At 36.7% G+C, this 17,050-nt stretch overlaps 1 protein-coding gene across 2 annotated transcripts in view; it reads right to left on the bottom strand.

Annotated features, from left to right (window-relative positions):
* Window positions 1–1,119: 1,119 nt before the first annotated feature.
* The window catches only part of nagpa (N-acetylglucosamine-1-phosphodiester alpha-N-acetylglucosaminidase), a 49,211-nt gene continuing 33,280 nt past the window's right edge, over window positions 1,120–17,050 (bottom strand). The window contains exons 7-11 of one of the 2 annotated variants that reach the window (XM_072570185.1): window positions 14,459–14,506; window positions 12,153–12,281; window positions 10,530–10,661; window positions 9,070–9,130; window positions 1,120–7,225 (exon numbers count right to left, since the gene is read on the bottom strand). In XM_072570185.1, the coding sequence (XP_072426286.1) occupies window positions 6,985–7,225; window positions 9,070–9,130; window positions 10,530–10,661; window positions 12,153–12,281; window positions 14,459–14,506 (611 nt within the window). In that variant the 3' untranslated portion in view covers window positions 1,120–6,984. The remainder of the gene's footprint in view (window positions 7,226–9,069; window positions 9,131–10,529; window positions 10,662–12,152; window positions 12,282–14,458; window positions 14,507–17,050) is intronic. The other variant, XM_072570186.1, reaches the window with a different exon arrangement.

Genomic DNA, 17,050 nt, shown 5'->3' with positions numbered 1-17,050 from the left:
TTCAGCACCTGTTCATTTTCCTATTGATAGAATATGCTTTCCAGTACAATATTTTTAAGGGACATGTTAGAACATATTATGGCTTGTTTCTATAACATGCTGTGACATGACAGGGACAGGACATAAGTTAAATCCAGCGTGGTCTGTACTTTTTAATGTGTCCCAGGATAGTTGTTGAGTGGGGGTGGTTACTTTGTGAATCTATTTGGTAATGACACTCAAGAAAAACGACACCAGAAAAATTAAAGGATTGTACTAGGAAATTCATTGTCAATTTTAATTTTGATCCATTGTCATTTAATAAGCCAAAATGTTTGGTGACCTACACTTTCCAAGAAGGCACTGTAATAGAAACTCTGCTGCTCTGTGCTAGAGACCTTGAAGAGTTTAATGTCAGTATTCATTGAGCAGCAGCTACAATTTCTCATGGGTGAATACAACTTTTGGTTCAATGTATGTATAGGTTTTGGGACGTTATGTTGCAGCTGTACAAGATATTGGTGAGGCTCCTTTTGGAATACTGTATACAATTCTGGTTGCCCTCATATATGAAGAATGTTGTTCAACTGGAAAGGGTGCAGAAAAAAATGACAAGGATGTTGCCTGGACTGGAAGGTTTGAATTATAAGGAGAGACTGGACAGGCTGGGATGTTTTTCTCTGGAACATCGGAGGCTGAGGACTGACCTTATGGAGGTTTATAAAAATTACCATATATACTCACATATAGGTAGAGTTTTGAAGACCTTTTCTTTTAAGGCTGAAATTAGAGGGTCGACTTATACACGAGGTATTGTTTTCAAGGGCATGAAATTCATATTTGGCGTGAGTCAAAAATGGAAAAAGAAGAGCCAAATCTCTTTCTAAAATAAGAAACAAAAGGAAAAATAATTATGGCCACTATTTATTAAATACTTATCTACAGAATAACTGTCTCCATTCTGCCTGCTGTGGTAGAACAGTAGTCGTATTTCAGTTACCAGTACCATAAAGTGCATGTAAGTCTACATATATGTAGAAAAGTTAATAGGCATACTAACAGGTGGTCAGGCCATCTACCGACGCTATTTGAACAACACACAATTCACAAAATACACCAGAGGAGCAGTAAAAACAAAAAAAAGCTTGATAGTATTTTATTAAGAAAAAAAGACCGCATGAAACTGTTAATAATACACGATAAACACTTTACATTAAAAAATTGATATTCACAGCAAAAAACTCTTCTCACTGTATATCATAAATATTACGGGATAGCTGCTTCAAAGAAAACTTACCGGTACATGCAAAAGTCCATTCGAATCCTTCAAATTCACTGCCCTCATCAGTTGCACCACTGGATAATTCATTTTAGTCGTCTGGGTCAAGCATATATCGTATGGATCATCTTCAACTGCACTCTCAAAGGTGATCATCAATTGATTTGTCATCCCTTCCATCTAACCACAAATAGTCATCCTCTGTGCCATCTAAAGCATCAGAAATTTCACAATTTTTTAAGGCTTTCACAATTTAATTTTACATTTCCTTCCAGGACTCAACAATCCACTCACATACAATTGCAAGTAATGGAGCATGTATGTTGCCACCTTTTGTGAAGCGTTTTTCCCCTTCTTGCATCTATGTGTCCCATTTCTTCCGTACTAAGTCCTTAAAGGGTTTACTTATGCTAATATCCAGTGGCTGCACCATGCTTGTAAGGCCCCCATGAATCATTGCAATGTCAGTCTTGTTAGTTCAAACATCAATGATAACACCTTTCACTCTGTGTGATCTGAACATATCCCAAACCAGTAAGCTTTTTCCCTTTCTAAGTCTACTTGGTCGCATATTCCAGGCCACCCTAATACAAGTCTTGCAGCCACCTTCATCCATCTATCCTTTTTCATGGATAAGGACAACAACGCCTTTTGGAAATTTCTGTTTGGGCAGAGTGTTTTCCACTTAAAAATCACCATCGGTTTAACTTTGTTCCTTCTGCCATACAACCAAGTACCACAGTGAATCAACTCTTTTCATGGCCATTAGTCTTAACTAAAACTGCCTTTGCTCCAATCTTATCCACAGTTCTGTTCCCTGGCATATCAAAGTTCATTGGGGTGTCGTCCATATTGCTGATGCATGACAGCCTGTACCTGTTTTTCTTCCAGCTTCTAATTACAAAGCAATGGAACCCCAAGGGATATCTATACTGCTGACAGATGGTGATATGGTTCTGAGTCAGGATGGTATGTAGTTTGGAGGACAGCTTACAGGGGTTCCCATCTATCTGCTGTCCTTGTTCTTCTTGGTGGAAAAAGGCTGCACATTTGAAAGGTGGTATATTGAAGCCTTAGCGAGTCGCTGCAGTGCATTTTGTAGAAGTACACACTGCTGCCACTAATGGTGGAGGGAGAGAGTTTTGAAAATGATGGTTGGGATGCCTTGTCTTGGGTGCTGTTGAGTATTGTCAGAACTGCACTCATCCAGGCAAGTAGGAAGAACATTTCATCACACTCCTGATTTATAGATGGAGATACGCTTTAGGGAAGGAGGTGATGAATTATTTGCCACAGGATCCCTAACCTCTGACCTTCTCTTATGGCCACAATATTTAAGCGGCTGATCCTGTTCAGTTTCTGGTTAATGGTAACCCCACAATATTTTTAAGCAGTCAATTCAGCCATGGTAATAGCAATAAATCACCATCACTAGTTAGATTCCCTCTTGTTGGAAAAATGGTCATTGCTTGACACTTGTGACATGAATTCTAGTAGAATAGGTCTGGTGTGATTTGCCTAACAATTGTTTTTAAAATGAGGAAACTGTTATTACGAACGAATTTATATCCAACAAGGGCGATATTATCGTATGGCAGGCCATTCAACATCAAAAGTTGTCGAAGATGTAATGATCCTTCAGAAACAATAGCACATATTTCTGGTTGGTGTCCCTTTGTAAAAAATATGAGGATTAAGAGACACAACAGAATAGTTGAGGAGTTAGTTAAATATATTAAGAAATACGGGTGGACAATATATGTTATTACAGTAAAAGCAATTTTTGCAAGGTTTGTGAAGGTTTGTAGCTCAGGTTGAGGTTTAGGGTGTAGGTTTGCTCGCTGAGCTGTAAGGTTTGATATCCAGACATTTCATTACCTGGCTAGGTAACATCATCAGTGGCAACTTCCAAGTGAAGCGAAGCTGTTGTCTCCGGCTTTCTATTTATAGGTTTGTCCTGGATGGGGTTCCTGGGTTTTGTGGTGATGTCATTTCCTGTTCATTTTCTGAGGGGTTGATAGATGGTATCTAGATATATGTGTTTGTTTATGGCGTTGTGTTTGGAGTGCCAGGCCTCTAGGAATTCTCTGGCATGTCTTTGCTTAGCCTGTCCCAGGATAGATGTGTTCTCCCAGTCGAAATGGTGGTTTTTTTCCTCCGTGTGTAGGGCTATGAGGGAGAGAGAGGGTTGTGTCTTTTTGTGGCTAGCTGGTGTTCGTGTATCCTGGTGGCTAACTTTCTTCCTGTTTGTCCTACGTAGTGTTTGTGGCAGTCCTTGCATGGAATTTTATAGATGACGTTGGTTTTGTCCATGGGTTGTACTGGGTCTTTTAAGTTTGTTAGTTTTTGTTTGAGAGTGTTGGTGGGTTTGTGTGCTACTAGGATCCCGAGGGGTCTTAGTAGTCTGGCTGTCATTCCTGAAACTTCTTTGATGTATGGTAAGGTGGTTAGGGTTTCTGGCTGTGTTAGGTCTGCTTGTCGTGGTTTGTTCGTGAGGAATCTACGGACTGTATTTTTAGAGTATCCGTTCTTCTTGAATACGTTGTATAAGTGGTTCGCCTCTGTTTTCCGAAGTTCGTCTGTGTTGCAGTGTGTGGTGGCTCATTGGAATAGTGTTCTGATACAGCTTCGTTTGTGTGTGATGGGATGGTTGCTGGTGTAGTTAAGCATTTGGTCAGCGTTTGTCGGTTTTCTGTATACGCAGGTTTGTAGGTCTCCGTTGTCCTTTCTTTCGACTGTGATGTCAAGGAATGCGAGTTTGTTGTCGGTTTCTTCCTCCTTGGTGAACTTTATGCCTGTGAGGGTGTTGTCGATGACGTTAAATGTCTCTTCTATCTTGTTTCGTTTTGTGATGACAAAGGTGTCATCTATGTAGCAGACCCAGATTTTTGGTTTGATGGTTGGTAGGGCTGTTTGTTCTAGTCTTTGCATTACTGCTTCTGCTATGAATCCTGATAGCAGAGATCCATTGGGTGTGCCGTTGGTTTGTTTGGAGATTATGTTGTTGAAGGTGAAGTAGGTGGTGAGGCACAGGTCCACTAGCTTCATGATGTTTTTGTTGGTAATGTGATTGATGGTGGTTGGGGTGTGTGTGATGGTCTCTTCTATAAGTGTGTTAAGTGTTTCCTTTGCCAGGTCGATGTTGATGGAGGTAAACAGTGCTGTTATGATGAATTAGATCATTGCTTCAATGAGATCAAAGCAATATCTTTATTCAGGCATGTGGTAGATAACTTGCCAGATATTGCTTTAACTACAGAGCACACACCATCGTTTTAGTATTTAATCAAAATGCATTGAATATATGCTAAACAACATTTAAAGTTCAATATATATTTTAATAAGTCTTTTATAAGGAAGGTGTTTTGTGATCTTGTAATCTCAGTGGAGAGTGGTAAAGATTGGAATTTTAAAAGTAGAAATCAAGGACATGATCTCCCAATTTAAACAAATATTGTATTTGGGTATCTTTAAGAATAAAAGGAATTCACAACAATTGCTTAGCCAAGTCAAGTGGATAGGTTAACAAATTGGCTGAATTGTGAATGTTATGAAAGCAAGATGGGGAATTTATGCCATTCATTCCATTAGATAAAAGTAGGCAACCACTTTCCAAGTCAAATTCACCATGATTAGATTGTAGGTTACAGCAATAATGTAAATTTCTCAACTGGCTCTATGAAAAAGTCAGAACTTAGCACAAGAATTATTTAACAACATTTGAAAAAAATTACATTCCAGTCTGACAGATGATAATCTAACATTTTAAGATTAAAACCAATAACTTGATAAATCCCAGCTGAGAACAATACTAAAGTGCATTATAAAATGCAGATCAATGGAAGACTTTTGTCATTCATAATCTGATACAAGGGCAACATCTTTTCAACCAACACATTGTTAATTTGACTTTCAAATCTATGCTTCCTCTCTACAGCACAAAATTTATATAGCTGACTCAGCCAAAATGGCTCCATGATGTCACCTTAATCTCAATTAAGGCATAATTTAAGAAAAACTTCATTGGCATCCAGAGAAAGATTTAAATGGCAGTTAAATATTTGGCACTCTCAATCATCCATTAGCAACAAAATAATAGGATTTGAAGTAGTGCCCACAATTGTGTGTGTAAATGTTACTCTCATGCAACAACATAAGCCAAAGAATTGATGAGGTGATTCTTTGCAAAATGACAAGCACATCCACCTTTGTTAGTCTCATTTACAGCATTATCATTTACTGAACAGAACTGATGGAATCTTGGGAACCACTTATGCCAAGAATGCTGTATACGCAATCAGCAGATAAAATATTTTGAAAGCAAATGGATATGCAATGGTAAATATCAATTTTATCGTACCTTGTCCCATTGCATAGCCCAAGAACATTAAGTGCGAAGGAATTGTGTTTTGCAAAGAACAGTGTAAACATCTGGAGGCAAAGCAAGGGCATTGCATTTTGTTTACTCCAGTCAGCAATACTTTGAGCAAGTTCTTAGATTGATACCAATTTCAGTTTAAGTTGCCTGAAACTGCTGGAAGTCAAGACACCATTCATCAGTACGTTCCAAGAACAGGCAGAATAGAAAAAAGTTTAAACTTAATTTTAACCGTCTGTAATAAATATACAGTAAATACACCACTGAGTCACAAATTCCTACAGCATGGAAACAGGCCCGTTGGCCCAAACTGCTCCATGCCAACCAAAATGTCCAGCCATGCTAACCCCACTTCCCTGCAGTTGGCCCATATCCTTCTAAACCTTTTCTATCTATGTATTTCTCCAAACGCTTTTAAAAATGTTGTTAATGTGGGAATTTAGCTGTCCTTTGAGATGAAGAACAAATGCTGATGTAGAATTTACCCAAATCACCAGTTTGGCAAATTGCATTCAGAATCAGCTGACATGCACGAGCGGTAGTCAAACCATAATTCTGATTCCCATGTCACAAGTACAGTATTGATTTAACAGGTAAAGCATCTTGTTAATTTATGAATACCTGCGATTTATTAAAAACCCTAAGAGGAGTAAGCCAGTTAATCCCTTTAATTTGTTCCAGTGAAATCAAAGGCTGATTTGTAACCTAACTCCATATACTCAAAATTTCCCTATATCCTTTTCTTAACAAAAATCAACTCAGACTTAAAATTAACAATTGACCTTGTATCAATTGTTATTTGTAGGCAACACTTCCAAACCTCAAGCATGGCATATGGAAATGCTTCCTAAGTTTACCTGAAAGGTTTAGTTCTAAATTTTAGGCTATGGTCTCCTTGTTGGAGATGTCCCAATGAGCAGAAATAGTTTCTACCAATTAACCTGAACAGTTCACCATATTATCTTGAAAAATTAGATCAAATCATCCTGAATATTTAAAGTTTATGGAATATAAGTTAAGTTTGTGGATTTGGTCACATTAAACAAAATTAGGGTACAAAATAAAAGATGTGAAAGGAAATCATCTTGCCAAAAATATATCTTCAGATTTTATGATTGGAAACGTGGCAAATGAATTCTAGTGTGTTTTGATATTATTTCAAGTTACTCTCTCACATACAGAAGTACATTTCTTTCACAGTGTTGCAATTCCTGAGGATGATGTCTAGGTGACAACTGGCTGTAGAACCCATTCAGGTTCTCCTTATTCAAAACAAATTCAGCTGCTCTTTGTTAGAAATAAAACAAGGCAGCAGTAGAGATTGTATTCACATGCAAATTTAAAGTTGTTAAAAATTCATAGGTTCTGAGCTTCTGTCTTCTTCAATAGATGAATTAGTCTGTTTCAATGGGATAATTTCAGGGAAGTCCATACAGGTTAATTGTCCATTAGATGCATTCAATCGTTGATAGGAGTACTCACTGCGGAATCCAGAACAACCATTTTTTTGACAATATTGAAAAATATTTCCTGCCATGCTCAGGATTAAAAGGACGAGAAGGGTGATCAATATGATTATCCAAGCTTTCCTATCAAAAGATTAGAGATATAATTTTAATGTTTCCTTACTCACCATGCAGTTGGTATAATTTCTCAAATACAATATAGAACAAACAACGTTAGTCTGCAACAAGCAATAGTTCCCATACTACATATTTGCATGGTTAAAGGAAACTTTATTTTCATATATCTGACTTTCTACTGTTTGAAAGAATTCTTAAAAATAAGGCATCTAGTTTCAAACCATAAAAGGAAAGAAACTTGTCAAAGGTCCAAAACAGTGTAACATTCAGATCACTCAATAGCTACTTCAGTCACCAATGGGGCAGCTCTTAGCAGTTATTATGAAAAAAAGGTGCTAAAATAAGCGACTTAAGTTTTTTGTATTCGGAGGTAAGATGAAGACACTCAACTGAAATAGGAATATTTTGTTAATTCAAAGCCTTGAACTAGATTTGTATCACTGATATTGAGGTTGACATGAGATTTGACCAATAATTGCTCTGCATTTGCAGCGAACATCCTAAACAAAAGAATGAGAAATATAACTAGCCACTCATCTAGTAAGCAAAATCTGTTCTGCTAAGTGCAAAGAGAAGGGAAGTCATTTGGCAAAAAAAAATCAGAGCATTGTTGAAATGGTATTTGAAGCTACCCGAAACAAAGGCTACTGAACAAACAGGTTACGATGCTGTTCATCACAAGATAAATGAACCAAGATCAGTAGCTTAACTAATCTGCAAAGATACTCACTTTTCTGTTAGCACAATTTTGTCATCAGTTATCAAAATGGACTAATAAACCAGTTTAATGATGGAAGAGGATTCCAAGGTCCATCTTCTAATAGTAGAGAAGCAGGTAATGACAATTCAATTCCAAATTCATTCCATTTATATACGAAAGTGGACCTAATAGGTGTTTAGGAGAATGGCTCCAAGAATGATGGGCTCACTTCAGATTTGCCCTTTTCAGGTTGGACATATTTTGTCCATTTCCACTAAATTACCACAAAATAGTACTGATGAATCTTGCTTGAACTAGTGGCTGAGGATCAAAGTTTGTAACTAATAGACATAATAGTTTCAATTTCAGATTTCCAGCATCTGCATGATTTTGCTTTTATACATTTAGCTTAACTGTCCCACTAATCTCAGTGGCCCCTTCTGGTCTTGGCTCATTGATTTATCACAGATGCAAATTTTACCTATATCATGATTTGGAGATGCTGGTGTTGGACTGGGGTGTACAAAGTTAAAAATCACACAACACCAGGTTATAGTCCAATGGGTTTAATTGGAAGCACTAGCTTTTGGAGCACCACTCAGGTGGTTGATGAAGGAGTGGCGCTCCGAAAGCTAGTGCTTCCAATTAAACCTGTTGGACTATAACCTGGTGTTGTGAGATTTTTAACTTTAACTAAATTGATGTAGGTAATCTAGTTAAATAGTGCATTAACTTTGCTGAAGCGAGATTGACCTGCTCAGGAATTAGATAAGTGGAATATGGCTCTATCGTCAGAGGCTATGTAAATCATAGTGGATGTTTCTTAGCAGTTCGGAGATTTAAATGTAGTGATCAGACTTTGATCAAAAATCTTGGTTGACTAAATGTACAAAAACACCAACCCAATTATCGTGATATATTTTATACTAAATGAACAACTTAAAATGGCATGTTTTTAAGATGATCAGATTTTATTCCTGGAACTTTTTTTTTGCCATTTCAAAATAATGTGGAATTATGAACAAAAATGAAAAAGTAATCAGCTTGCTCAAATGGGAGATGCATTTCAATCATACATTGGTTACTGTTACAGATTAACGTCAATTCAAATCTGCATAATATGAGTTACACAAAACAAAAATATACAAACTCTTTAACTTCATGCTGGTTCTTCCACATTTCAGACATCTGTGATCTGAGGCACTGGTGCACTGTAGAACAAATAATACGTTTTGTTTTCAGGACAGTGTCTAGATTTAAACTGATATTTAAAGATGCCAAATTATTTAAAAAACACAAACCTACAAAAAGCATAACAGTGATATATATCGATCGATCAGGCATGTTTGCATTCCTATGTATTTACATCTACAGATTCTTTCCAAAATTTATTCCTATTGGCAGTTTGCTTTAGTGTCAACATGTTCTACTAGTAATTTTTATGCACAAATTTATAATGGAAACTAAGTAAACATGTCACAACACATACATTTTTCTCAGTGGTAGCACTGTATTGGTCGAGTTTTGCATTGCTAGCTTCCCAACTTTTAGTGCAGAGAAGCTCAATCCCAAGTGTCTTAATGGCAGTTTTTGTATAAATATTCTAAAACTTAAGTATTATAAAAACATAAGGGTTAAATGTGTTATTTTAAAATCGTGAATAAATAAACACTGTGGTTCAATTATTGTATAAAGCACAAGCCCTTCCCTTAATTTTACAATTAACATGGACTGCTTAAAGGGTTGTGGTAGGTTTGAAGCAGAATACAGAGATATGGAAGGGTGAGAACATGGAGGGGCTAAGTAATATTACTTAACGAGTGATCCTGATGACCAATGATCTGGAGACATGTTCAAATACTGTGGTATTTGGGAAGTCAAATTAAATTATATCTGGATACACAATGTGGTAGATTCCAGGACAGTGGTGTAGTAGGACACGTCAGTTGGAGCTTGACTGCTTCATCCATTTCCTTTTAGTTTTCTTCTTGTGCTTTTTCCCTTCTTCTCCCAGCCTCGGATGCCCGACATGACAGGGCGGCCTCCCGGGCCAGCTGGAATTGCGGACCAGAGGTGATTCCTCAAGTGTGGTCCTACCATAGCTAAGCGCTTAAGACAGACTGCAAACGTTTGAACTTTCAGCTTTCTTTATTTTCTACATAAAACCAGGAAGCGTAGCTTACAACTTTATTTTGTTTGTTTTATGCTATATTATAATTACCGCAAAGTTTAACTTTTAATTTTATTCTTTCTTTCGACACTGCTCTTAAGATTCTGTATCTAGGTACCCTGTGTCGCAACATTATTATATACTTTTCACTGTGCTACTTCAGTATGTGACAAAATAAAATCAAATAATATTTAATAAATAATGGAAAAGATATGCTTGAAGGAGGTATGAGGTGGACAGGAGTGAAACTGGACAAACCAACGATTTCCAGACTATGAGGGGTAAACGTTTGAGGAATTTCGGCCTATTGCTGTGGAAGGGAGAAACTGAACACAATCCGCGTGCTGACAGCCCCCATCTTGATAGGATCAGAAATGGAAACAAATTCTTTGATAGAATATTGGGTGTTTTGAAGAAAATAGTAACATTACTTTGAATACCTTTGTATAAGGTGTTACTAAACTTGGAGTCCTGTGTAACGTTACAACTCCCAGTCACTGGATGGCAGGAGCAAATCTTTGGACAATGACAAGCCTGTTGACAGCTCAATCCATACCAGCCCATGGGACACACTGTTGAGAATGAAATAATATTTAGAATAATGTAAACATATGTGCACATAAAGACACCTCATTTCTTCCAACAATTTATGTCCAACAATGTCAGGAAAATGAAAAGACAGGATCCAATAAATCACGGTACTACTGATAATAGAAGAAACTTTGTATTTAAGTTTGCAATCACTTTGTATCTAAAGTAATCAGAATAAGGTTTCTTGTGGAACAGCGATAGTAGCCTACCCTGGACAAGGAAGCACGGGTTCAAGCCCACCTGCTCCAGTGGTGTGTAATAGCATCTCAGAAAAAGGCTGATTAGAAAATAGTAACATATTTTTAAAAAAGGGAGGTGAACTGATGGGAAATCAAGGTTATAAGGCCTTTAAACTGAGGGAGGGGAAACGATTGCAGTCAGGTCATATTATTGAAGTTTCCAGAACAAAGGGAAACACTCAGGAATCTAACTGCAGAAACGGCAGATAAGGGCTAACAATCAGACAATGGTGGTATGCAGTCAACATGGGACTGAGGTTATTGTACTTAAAATGTAAACAGTATAAACAACAAGTTAACTGAGCACAGAATGTAACTGGCAGTTACAATGGTGTGGGCATCAGAAAGACATGGCTGCATGGGATCAGAGTTGGAAACTAAATACTCAAGGATATGCATCCTATCAAAATAACAGACAAATGGGCAGAGAGAGCTGGGTTGCCTTGTTAGTAAGAAATTGTAAATAAAAATTACTAGGAAGTGATACAAGATCAGAAGGTGCAGAATCTGTGTGGATAGTGTTGGGAACTACAAAGGAATAAAGACCCTGACGGGAATTATGAACAGGTAAACCAGCATAGTCAGGATGTGGAACAGAATATAAATCAGAAAGTGCACATAAGAAAGGCACTATTAAAATAATCACAGGGGACTTCAATATGCATGTGCAGAGGGAAAACAAAATCAGGATGGTAGCAGATTCTAAGAAAAGAAAATTGTGGAAAGATTTTTTTTTAGTAGCTTGTGGAAGAGCCCAGTAGCTCTATTTCTGAATTAGGTGATGTGTAATAATGTGTATTAGGGAGTTAAGACAAAGGTAGTCTCAGGGTGCAGTGACAATAACATGATAGGATTCACTGAAATTGAATCAGATGTAATGGTATTTGTAGTGATTATAACAAGGTCAGCCAGGTGGATCTCATTGAATGAATTCCCCGATGGGAGCTGTTAATCTGGTCCAACCAAGAAGCCCTGGCTAACTGATATAAACAGGATTATCACCTCGGCTGAACATAAAATGAGCAAAAGCGGATCAGAAACTTCCTCTGCGCACTCCTGATGAGGGCAAGGGATCTCTCTGCCCTTTTCCCCGTCCTCCTAGTAAATGTATATAGTTTAATTGTATTAGTGGTGGTTGCAGACTTGGAAGTTCATTCCACATACAAACCACTCTGTGGTAACTATAGATTCCTGTAGTTGCATGCAGTTTTATTTTCAATTCTATAAAATCACCTTGTTCACAGAAGTCTCCATAATAACCAGATGGACAGGTACAAGTACCATGTATAGAATCACAAATCCCACCATTTATGCAGTGACATTTTTGGCTACACCCATCGCCATAGAAACGATCAGGGCATACTGTTGAGAAAAGAAATCAACAAATGTGCTAGAAGTTCAATTAATGGTATTATAGGAAAATGTAAGAGATTTAGCATAAACTATACAGATATTGACATCTTGATATAGATACCTTTTAGTACATGGAACAATTTAGAAAACGTTTCAGTAATACATAAAAATAAAACAAATTTACATTGAATTGTCTGGGAATGAAATGAAAACTAAATCATCCGATTCAATATATTGTACCGATGTTAATGTAATGTATGTTCTAATTCAAGTTGTTTCAAAACAAGATTTCCAACATGTAGGCCTCAAATACTAGCAACTTAGCTTCCAAAAAAAAATCACATTTAGTCTCAGTTGTACTAGCATCTGCTTTCTGAATTTCCTTTTTATTTAGTGGGTCTAGAGGTCTGGACAAGTTGTTTCAGAGTTTCAAGATGGCTTCTTGGTAGCTAGTAGGGATACGGTTTATTTGGAGATCTCTCTGGAACTACCTATTGATATTTCTCATCCCAAATTCTCTTTGCAAAGGTTTACATTTTGCAGATCTTGTATTTGGGCCCAAACTTTCAAGATAACTATTAGTTTTAACAGGCCTGTCCAGTAGTTCAAACCTAGTCCCCATCTTACCTGGAGCGCTTTGGAAAAAAATCTGAATTTACATATTTTTTGGCAAGCTTGCTTCAAATTCCTGGACCTCAAGGCACGAAGGCCATGTTTTGGTGCTGAACTCCACTGGAATAAAGCATAACTCCACAGCGTCTCTAATCTGCACTTTTTCTTTGCTATCAATTGTGGAGAAAATCTGGATTTTCTTGACATCAAATAAAGTTCTGCTTTAGTTGGCTATACGAAGGTCCAACTTCTGTCTTTGACCTGCTGGTCATCAGTATATACTTAAATAAAGTTTTAGTTTATATCCCTTTCTCAACCACTGCTGAATTTGGAGACATTGATTTTCATTGTGTCTATGCCTAATGATTCTAATCATTTTCAACTTCAGTCTGTTCCCTGCCAGAAAATCACAGTAGGGCTGAAAAACATCAGTCCCTGCTGTGTGTGCCCATGAAAATACTGCCAAGAACGCATCTTATGCACTACCCTCAAACAGGTTCTTGATTCCACCATTTTCATCCATCTTAAAACTGAATTTCTTGACATTATGCCAGTCTACCAAAATTACCTTTATTACCAGACTTCTGACCAACAATGAACTTCTTCCCAACTGTCTCTTGTTTCCTATATTTATCATCAGGTTTTAATTATGCTGTTTACACAAAAATGAGATTAATGCACTTATGTTTTGAGTCCACTACCATTTAAGAAATGGCTCCCTTTAAAAATACTTATTTTCCTTTCATCTTCTTAGACATCTCTTTTCCATCATTATGCCTCCTTTTACTACTACCCTCTCAATTAATTTGCCTGCAACTCCTTTACCCAATCTTTCCAAACTGTACAGCTTTCTGCATTCCTAGACTTTACTCTCTTGTAGTTACTCATTCAGGTGTTCATTGTAAGCAGCAATCAATTCTCAAAATCAGTTCTGAAGAAGGGTCACTAGACCAGAAGCATTAACTTTGATTTCTCTCTGCAGATGCTGCCAAACCTGAACTTTTCTAGCAATTTCTGTTTTTGTTTCTGATTTCCAGCATCCGCAGTCTTTCAGTTTTCACTCAAACATTCTTGCCCAGCAAGTCTGCCAACTCTGTGAGCATGGTTAGGTCAGCTTGTCAGAATGCCTGTTCTCATTTGTTTCTATTCAAAGTATTCCATGATACTGCCTCAAGAGGTGGAGACAGAGTTCCAAAATTGAAAAATACTCAAATTTTCTTCCCCCTCTTTTCTGTCTATGAAAGGATGATTACTAATTTTAAAATAGAGTGCCCTAATTCTAGACACACCTACTAGAGTAAATGTCCTTTCCACATCCATTTGGTCAAGGCACTTAGGATCTTAGAAACTTCAATTAAATCATTCAGTCTTATAAACTCTAGTACCTTAATTTACAATTCTTGCTGAACTGCAAATGTGTCATATGATAACATGCATTTTAATGCAACTGATGACACTTCTGCAGATTCTAAGTTTTAAAATTTAAAAAAAGGAACTTTGTAACAAATATTAAAGAAAATAAAATTTAAGCATATCCAGAATATGGAACATGCGAAAAATAAAGATATGCTCACCATCACTACAATTGGGTCCCATCCACCCAGCATCACAAAGGCATCCATCTATATGATAAACAGCAAAGCCATGTAAATAACTAGCTTTCAAAATTTAAGTACTTCAAACATGTTTAATATGTTTTTGTATGCCAATATAAATTACAGCATGCAACATTTATGATAGAACTATATTCACCTTCAACCTGATAAACAGATTTAGAAAATACAATGATGAAGAAAATGTAGATCATTGAAAATATACCAGATATTATGAAGTTCTGGAAGTGAACATCAGAAAAGAAAAATCACAACATAGCTGTGAAAAACAAAATTGTGTGCTATTTAAGTGGTGATCATTTACACTCCACAAGTAATCTAGTTGGTCTATTGTCTAGAGTATTTGGCTAGTGAAAACAGCATTAAGACCTTAACTAAAAAGACACAAAATGAAACAATTAGGTAAAAGAATTGTTTTAAGGTAGATCAATTCAGAAAACCTTGTAGGGAACACAAGAAACAATAACAATAAAAAGAAATTTTGAAAAGAAAGATGAAAATGCCAATCAGTGAGCAGTGCAACATCTCAAACATTTAACTTTTATGGATCTTTAATTGTAACAAAGAAACTTTAAAAACCATAAGATGGAAAGAAGAAATCATCACAAATTAAAGAAACAATTACAAAGAAAGACTTAAAAAAATTCCGTGTACAATAAAAACTGCAGGGGAGATCTTGTTATTTTGTACATGAAAAAAAGAAATTGTGAGACAAATTGCGTGATTTATGTTTCACTATCATTTACCTTGGAATTTTGATTTTTTTATAAGTGGCAATTTGTTTACAGTATGTTTATGAAAACAAAATAAAAAGTTTTGCATTAGGTTTATAAGGTCAAGATTGATGTTTTCTGTTGATTAGGGGCAACACCTATAGCTTGGAAAGAAAGCTTTTGTTTCAGTTTACAAATTTGCAAATGTCTGGCTGAAGATGAATGCGCAGAGCTATTTGAGAGCTAAAGAGGTGGCTACTTCAGTTTAATTTAAAAGTTCCAGACCTGAAGTGTTTGGTTAAAATGCTGAAGGGGTTAATTCAAGCTAAAAAAGTCCAAGCTCAGCTGTATGAAAGCTCCAGGGATAGGATCAGATTCACAAGGCAAAAAAATTCAAACAACAATTAAATTATATCCAATAAAGATGATAAAGAAGAGTTCTTTCTGGTGTGTGTCCTCTAATGGGATTCTGTTGCAATTAATGGAATTATGTTTATGTGCTTCAAAATCTTTAAGTTTGTGTTATAGGCAAACAGTTTGGTTTATTCTATTTCTGATTTCTTCTGAATAATATATTTGCTGAATTGTAAAGCCGAAATATGAAGCACTGCATGCTCACGTTTCAGTGAGAAACCACCAACAAAAACAAAGTTCAGTTGGGGTCTGACTTGTCTAGTAATAAAAGAATATTCTGTTATAATTTGAATTGATTAATCAAATCAAAGAAACAGATTGGGTGAAGAGATCAGGTGAGAACTAAAATTATAAATTATCACAATGACTTTCAATACACAGAATCATTGTTCTTAGTACTGTCGGTCACGTAGTCCATTATGGAGCAATTCACTCACCCTACCAACTCTACTCCTGGATCTTGACAAGTTATTTCACTCAAGTGTTCATCTAATTATCCTTTGAAATCATGGGTCATCTTTGTTTCCATCACTCTTGTAAGTTGGGAGTTCCAGGTGATTACTAGTTGCGCCACAAAAATACTTTTTCTCTCGTCCCCATTGTACCTCTTGCTCCAAACCTGTGTCTCATAGTTCCACTGCAATCAGCTAACGGGAAGCTTTTTTAAAAAAAACCTTATCAAAACCCACTAAAATTTTGTACACCTCAATAAAATCACTCCTCAATCTACTTTGCTCCAATGACAGCAACCAAAACTTTTCCACCCTAACTGTGCAATGAAAATTCCTCACCCCGGAAATGATAAAGCTCCTCTGCATCCAAGTATTCTCATATCTCTCCTGAAGTGTGATGTCCACAGCAAGATGCAATACTCAAGTTATGGTTTAATTAGGACTTTATAAAGGTTCAACATAACTTTCTTGCTTTCGTATTCAAATCGGAAAAGTCACAATTGCCCAATGTACCAAATAAATTGTGTCCCAAGCACTGGTCTTTATTGTACTGGGAAGTATTTGTGCACAGAAGTTGAATGATGAGGAAGATCTTGATTTTCTAAAGTAATATTAAGATATACTTAAAATCGAATTCCTCGATTGAATAAACCTGACCAAGACTCCTATTAGATTCCCCTTAATGTAGTTGCTTGCGATGGCCAGGAAATTAAATGTAACTCATCTATGGCTCCATAGCAAGATATACCTTTGGTTGTAGTCAGTTAGCTGGACAGCTGCTTTGCAATGCAGGGTGATGCTAACAATGTGAGTTCAATTCCTGTAATTGCAGAGGTCACCGAAGGCCCTGCCTTCTCAATCTTGCTGAGGTGTGAAGGTCAGGTTAGACTCACCACCAGTTACCTCTCTCCAATGAGAGCGCAATCCCATGCTCCTCTGGTAACTTTACTTGGAATATCTTTGTTTCACTTGGC

Source organism: Chiloscyllium punctatum, chromosome 5 (genome assembly GCF_047496795.1).
Source record: "Chiloscyllium punctatum isolate Juve2018m chromosome 5, sChiPun1.3, whole genome shotgun sequence".
NCBI lineage: Eukaryota > Metazoa > Chordata > Chondrichthyes > Orectolobiformes > Hemiscylliidae > Chiloscyllium > Chiloscyllium punctatum.
The sequence above is the reverse complement of the archived record's forward strand: the minus strand, read 5'-3'. Positions and strand labels throughout refer to the sequence as shown.